Source organism: Solanum lycopersicum, chromosome 4, assembly GCF_036512215.1.
Source record: "Solanum lycopersicum chromosome 4, SLM_r2.1".
Classification (NCBI taxonomy): Eukaryota; Viridiplantae; Streptophyta; class Magnoliopsida; order Solanales; family Solanaceae; genus Solanum; species Solanum lycopersicum.
Window position 1 is genome coordinate 4,710,333 of NC_090803.1, and position 6,297 is coordinate 4,716,629.

The following is a 6,297-nucleotide window of genomic DNA, read 5'->3' on the forward strand; positions in this document are numbered from 1 at the left end:
AGTTATTATCACTTCACTTCAAACTTCAAAAGTCGTGGTTAATATAGAGGGGTTTAGTATTTAAATTTATTCGGTCTATTTTTATATTAAAATTATGAATTTAAATTTCATATTTATTGAGAATTTAGTAGATTTTATACATGCATATATTTTAAATAAACACTTAAAAGATATCAATTTCGATACATTAAAGAGGATTGTTGTTAACAGAGGTGAAATGTTAAACTTCTGAATTTGAATTAATTAAATCTCTCACTTAGGGATATTATTTTGCGTCCTATTTTAGTAATGATATATAATTTTTAACACATTAAAATCTGATATTACTAATATTTATATAATTTTAATCAACAATCAAATCACTCGCAAAGATAAAAAAGGGTGCTTGTCGGTATATTTATTTTCTGATTACTTTACTTAAATTAAACGTAAGAAGAAGTCAGTTGTAACGACCTTTTTTGCTTATGTATTTGTCTGTCCGAGTTTGGTCGCAACTTTAATTTAACACCTTTTATTTATATTCGATATTTATATAATTATATCAAATAAAAATGTTTAGCTAGAGGAATGACAAATTAAAATTAATATAACTACAGTCTAACGTGCTAAAAAATTTAAAAAAAAGACTAATTTTATATTTATTTGTTTGATAATTTGATATGAATATCGAATATAAATATTTTTTTAATTAAATCAATAGAATTATTTCATTGCCCATCTTTTGAAGCAACCTAAAGACTAAAGTTACGTAAGTCTTTATAGCTCAAGCCACAAGTAACGTGTTGCTTAAAGGAAGGGATTACTTCACTGTCAACTTTTATTTATTTATTATTATTATTGTTGTGTTTTTATTTTTTTTCTTCATATTTTTATTATTTAATTTTCATTCTTAGTTCAAATTTTTTCAAGTCATAATACATGAATTGATATTCAAAAAATTTTGACTTCAACAAACAAGTACTTTTAACTGTGCATATCCAAACATCTCAACTTGATTTCGATCGCCAATTAACTCCAACTCGTTTCTATTGTGTCTCATAGACACCCGATGGTAGTGCGATACACAAATTTTTTGAAAGTATCTAGATAATTATTTTATAAGTTAGAGTATTCAATTGACACAGTAAAAACATGTTAAGGTGTTTAGATATGCACTTTAAGATTAAAATGTTTAAGATGAAGTTTGAGTCTCTTTCTCACATAATGTATTCAGCCTTTACTGCTCGAAAGGTAGAGAGATTGTTTCCGATAGATTCTCGACTGAAGGACCAGTATATCATATGAAAATTACAAAATGTAAATGAAGTAATGTACATTTGAAATTATACCCCCCAGTAAACAACCTAATGTACATAATAATACATTTGAATTGCTGTATATTCTTATCACATGCTAACAATTATATGAAAAGAATAGAACCAACATAAACAGAGAGATCCCTCCTAATGCCCTGTTTGTTAGACTGCTTTATTCAATGAATTCATTTACAACTACCTGTTTTCCAGTCACAGAGGAAAAACAGGTGTGTGTTTAGTTACGTTAACTAGTCACCGGAAAGACAGTTCATCGTTGTGTTTCCCATAATAATATGTTAAACAATGAGGGATTCATATAGCTGACCCGACCATCTTGCTTGGCATTGAGTTGGAATTGTTGCTGTTCTCTAAGGTGCCAACGTGCAGCAACTGAGCCTCGGTCATTTTTGCAGGTTCAGCTTGATTCTTCCCATGTTGCTTAGACCAGTAGTCATGGGCAACTAAGACCCTGTCCAGAAGCTCCTGTGGTACCGGCTCGCCCCTTCTTTGCTGTGGGGCAATGCTTGCTGTATGGACCAATGTCTTCCATTTATCCTAATGTAAACCACGTCACACGAGATGATGAGAAAGAGTCATTCGATTAGCTAATACAGAATTAAGACAGTAAAAGATCTAAGCTTATCAAGAACAACTCATGTTCTGATTTCGCCTCTTCATGCAATCACTCAGAGATGTCATATATTTAGTAAGCCAAAAAGTACTAAACAAGTTTACGATATCATACTAACTCATTTCAGTATGTAAATCATCTTTTAACAAAATTACGATGATATTTACTTTGGAGCTAAGCATGGTATCCAGAAATATCAAGGATATAGAACATCAATTCTCAAAATTAGCCAAGTCTCCGAGTGAAATAAAACGATATCCTTTCTTCGTCAATGCGGAAAAGATTAAAATGCACTAATTAGATGTCTAACCTTCACGTCAACATAAGTTCGATGGTCAGCATACTCAAAAGCATGGATTTTGACGTCCCGCCATCTGCATGTAATCAGAAGAGATCAATAAGAATGCAGTTGCTTGGAGGATCACAAACTTACAGAACATGATATTATTGTTCAGATACCTTCCAGTTCCAAGCTGCTCCACAGCTTCAACTAGAGCTTCTACTTCTGCGACTGAGAACGGTCTCCTTGTTCTACGTTGTGAATGTTCAGAACATCTATTTTTTGGGTTCACAGGAACCACCGGATGTGCCTCAGCATTCGGAACGACCAAGGCTCTAGAATCAGAAATAGCTACATCACTTGGAGGATCGATAGGATTTGTAGGTGATAGCGCCAATTCATGGTAATCTTTATCATGCTCATCCAACCTAGTCTCTGAAAGAGCCGATGAAAAACTTGGAAGCTCTAGTTCCATGATAGGACTAGGTGGTCGCCTGAATACAAAGCTGCTATATTAGTCCAAGCACAATAAACTGTCGTATGGTAGGCTATAATCTATTGAAATTATAATCTTTTTTAACTTTGATAAATGTATAATGGAATAGTAGTCAAAAGCACAAAATGTACAAGTCCTCGACTATACCGAGTTAGTTCATGATCAGCAACATATGGTGACAGAGCAGGAAGATCTTTAGAATGCAACGATGGAGAAACTGGATAAGAACTTGGCTCCAGCGTAAAACCCAAAGTATCGAGGTTTCCATTCTGAGAGATACCAGCCTGCTGTAGAGTTTTATTGTCATCTCTGACCTTCTTCCCCTGGACAACCATACCGACACGCAATCCACTTCCCAGAATAGATTTTACAGCGTCCATTACTGTCCTCTACATAACCCCAAAGTAAATTTTGTTTTAATCAGATCTTGGATATCTTCAAAATCCACAAGAGTATACTATAAATATAAAAATTAATAATGCATAGTTGATAAACCGGGTCAAATCCCTTGATATGTTGGTATGATTCCCCCGATGCAGAAGATTAAGTAATTTTCATCATAAACCTAACTAAGATGCCTACCTTCAGGGAACCAACAGTTTCATTTTCAGGGACCTCTATAAAAAGCTCTGGTACTTTGAATGACTTGATGCTAAATTTTACTGAGAAAACAAATCAAACGCGTGTTAAAAAATATCAAACAATGTGTCAAATCAACAAATAAAAAAGTTTCAATGGTCTTACCATTAGAATCCTTCTTTCGATGATTTCTGACTGAAGCTGAAGCCCCCGCTCCTGTTATGTCTCTCTTGATTCCCTTTTCAGGTGAGTTTGAAATGCTTTTACTATTGGCCTGCTGATCATAAGCGACAGCCGAGCTATAGTGACACAATTTTCTTCTCTTTGATGGAATTTCAAATCGGCATCTTTCTAGTGCACATACTCTTTTCCTGTTTCTGTGAAAAGACTTCATTCCATATTCTAAAACACCAAAAACATGCCGTTAGAAGATGAGCGATAACAAGGTAACAGTAAGTAACAAAATTCTAAGAGGTATAACTCCACTTACTGGAGCATGAACGTTCCCAGTCCTTCAACTGAGGAGCTACTTTCCAGCGTCTAGAAGTCAACATCTTTCTCATACTTTTGTATCCATTACGTGATGTTTGCCTGAAGGCTCTTATGTTTGTGTTGTGTCGATAAGATCCAAAAGAATTTTCGTCATCATCTCTAATACCTAACTTAACATTGTTCCTTTGCTTTCCAAAAGAAGGCCTAGGAACCGCCCTGTACCAGGGCAACTGTACACTACTGTCTGAGTTAATTGCGGAATTGTTATTCACACGTTTCTCAATTGGACCCTTCACACTGCTAGAGTTAGCCAAAGTTAAGTCTTCAGTCTGCTTGCCGTCATCAGTCAGCTGTTTTTGAGTACCTGTATCAGTTCTCTTGTCATAGACATCCTCAAGATTAGAGGATGCGCCTTCTACTTCAGTGCGAAAAATGTTATTCTCTATACGATTAGGTTTATCCAAACTATACTTGAGATTTGGCTCTTGCACTGCAGGTTCCGGTAGATAAGCGCTTTCAACACAACTCCCCTGGTCAAAGCACTCTGATTTCACAGCTTTATCTTCTTTGAGTTGCTCACGTTTCACAACTTCCCTGCAATCGGAGAGCTTATCTTTTCCTATCACTGCACTACTACAAGCAGAACTTTCGCTCTCCTGTAATAGTTCACCAGCAACAGTCGCCAGTAATTCAAATGCACAAATTTGATCATTGTTTATATTTTTGTGCGAGTGTCTCCTCTGAAACAAATCGGAATTGCAGAGATATTTAGAAAAACATAAACGAAAAAAGAGATAATATTCACAATTTGAGCTTACTTACTCTAACTGATCTAGGAGCTTTTGGTATAACAGGAAATTCAAAGCCACTGAAACCATGCCTTACTCTCTTCTTCGACGACATAACTCAGATAGCATGCCAATATGTGATGATCATGTACAATGAGCCGTTGACACCAATATCACTTCAAGCTAGAGAAGTAAATAAAAGCCGGTTATAAATCATACCGTATAGCATAAACAAAAGGCCAAAATATACATCATTCCCAAATCAGAAAATTAAGTACATTCATTGATCATTGATTACTATGCAAAGGCACGATAATATAATGACACTAATTGATTTAGTTTCAGGGTGACATTTTATCATTGTACTTTAAGCCCCTCAAGATGTTTGGAGATGACAATTTGGAATGCTGAAATCATAAAAAAGATCTAGCCTGTTCCTCGAATATATCAATCTGCTAGTTGCAGCCAACAAGAAAAAACCGATGACAATGAATATGTTGCACGCACTCTCCAGAATACCTGCCAAACCCATGTCGGATCCTCCAAAAGTAGAATGCACTACTTCTGGAAGATCCGATACACACTCATCCGAATTCGGAGAGCCCGAGCAACACAACTTCAAAAGAAAACTTTCATTCCACAAAGCAGATCCGTCCCTACACCTCCAACTTCCAATCAACAATAATACAGAAAAAAACATAACTAAATCATTTTCCATTTTCACAATTTAATGCATCGAATTTTGCAATTTAAAGTTCATCACTCGGATCATCCGCAAAAAAATTCGACAAATTCTCGTAAAAATCCGAAAAATAAAATATCTCTCGACAATTACCAATCAGTTACACCTGATCACTTTTCAAATGTTACAATTCCAACAGCAAAAGAAGAAAAAAAAAACTCATCCAACAGCAAATTCCAGTTTCTCTTTTTGAGTTATGAGCAAAAACCTCTGTAGAATCCTTGAAATTCACGCAATCGAATAAAATAAAAATAAAAATAAAAATTCAGAAAATCCGATCAGATCTCCACAATGATCAAACTGAATTCCACCAACAAATAATCAATCAAACATATCGGAATAAAATACATCGAAATATTAACCAAAATTCAATTATTCAACCAAATTACAAGCACTCAAATCAACAAAAAAACATCAAATCAAACAAATGCAGAACAAATACTCCCCATCACAAAAATCAACCAAACAACCAAACAAAACGAAGTTTAAAATTACCTGATGAGAGAGATCTGGATGTGATTCTGTACAGATTCTTCGAGAATTTGGTAATCAAACAACGAAAATTTGCACAAAAAATAGATGAAAATTAATTTATGTTGAATTTGATTTTAGCTTTTTTTTCCTTCTAAATGGATTTGTTTTTGGATAGAAATGAAAAACCTCTGGGTTTGAGAAATAAAATAAAACCGAAAGCAACAGTGCTAAAACCCCACAAAAATGATGTAAGATAGTTTTTACGGGTATATATATGCTTTAAAATGTGATGAACAAAAAAAAAAAAAAACGTCCGGTTAAAAGGGTATTATTGTCCGGTCAAACATTGGAAACATCTAATTTTGTCTGTAGTTAATAATAAAGAGTAAATATTATTATTGATAAATTAATAATTAAAAAACATTAATTTTTTTTGATTTTGTAAATTGAGCAAGTAAAGTGATATCTATTTTAAATATTTCCTCCTTTTTATTTTACTTTGTGATAAGACAATTCTCTT

General features: G+C 34.0%; 1 protein-coding gene across 1 annotated transcript; it reads right to left on the reverse strand.

Annotated features, from left to right (window-relative positions):
- Positions 1–1,208: 1,208 nt before the first annotated feature.
- LOC101255981 (telomere repeat-binding protein 3) lies at positions 1,209–6,032 on the reverse strand. Its single transcript, XM_004236683.5, has 9 exons — positions 5,799–6,032; positions 4,596–4,744; positions 3,772–4,513; positions 3,447–3,683; positions 3,285–3,364; positions 2,850–3,091; positions 2,386–2,700; positions 2,237–2,300; positions 1,209–1,850 (listed from the first exon to the last, which is right to left on the reverse strand). Exons 2-9 carry the CDS (start codon positions 4,674–4,676, stop codon positions 1,608–1,610), a joined length of 2,004 nt encoding a protein of 667 aa, XP_004236731.2. The 5' UTR covers positions 4,677–4,744; positions 5,799–6,032; the 3' UTR covers positions 1,209–1,607.
- Positions 6,033–6,297: the final 265 nt, after the last annotated feature.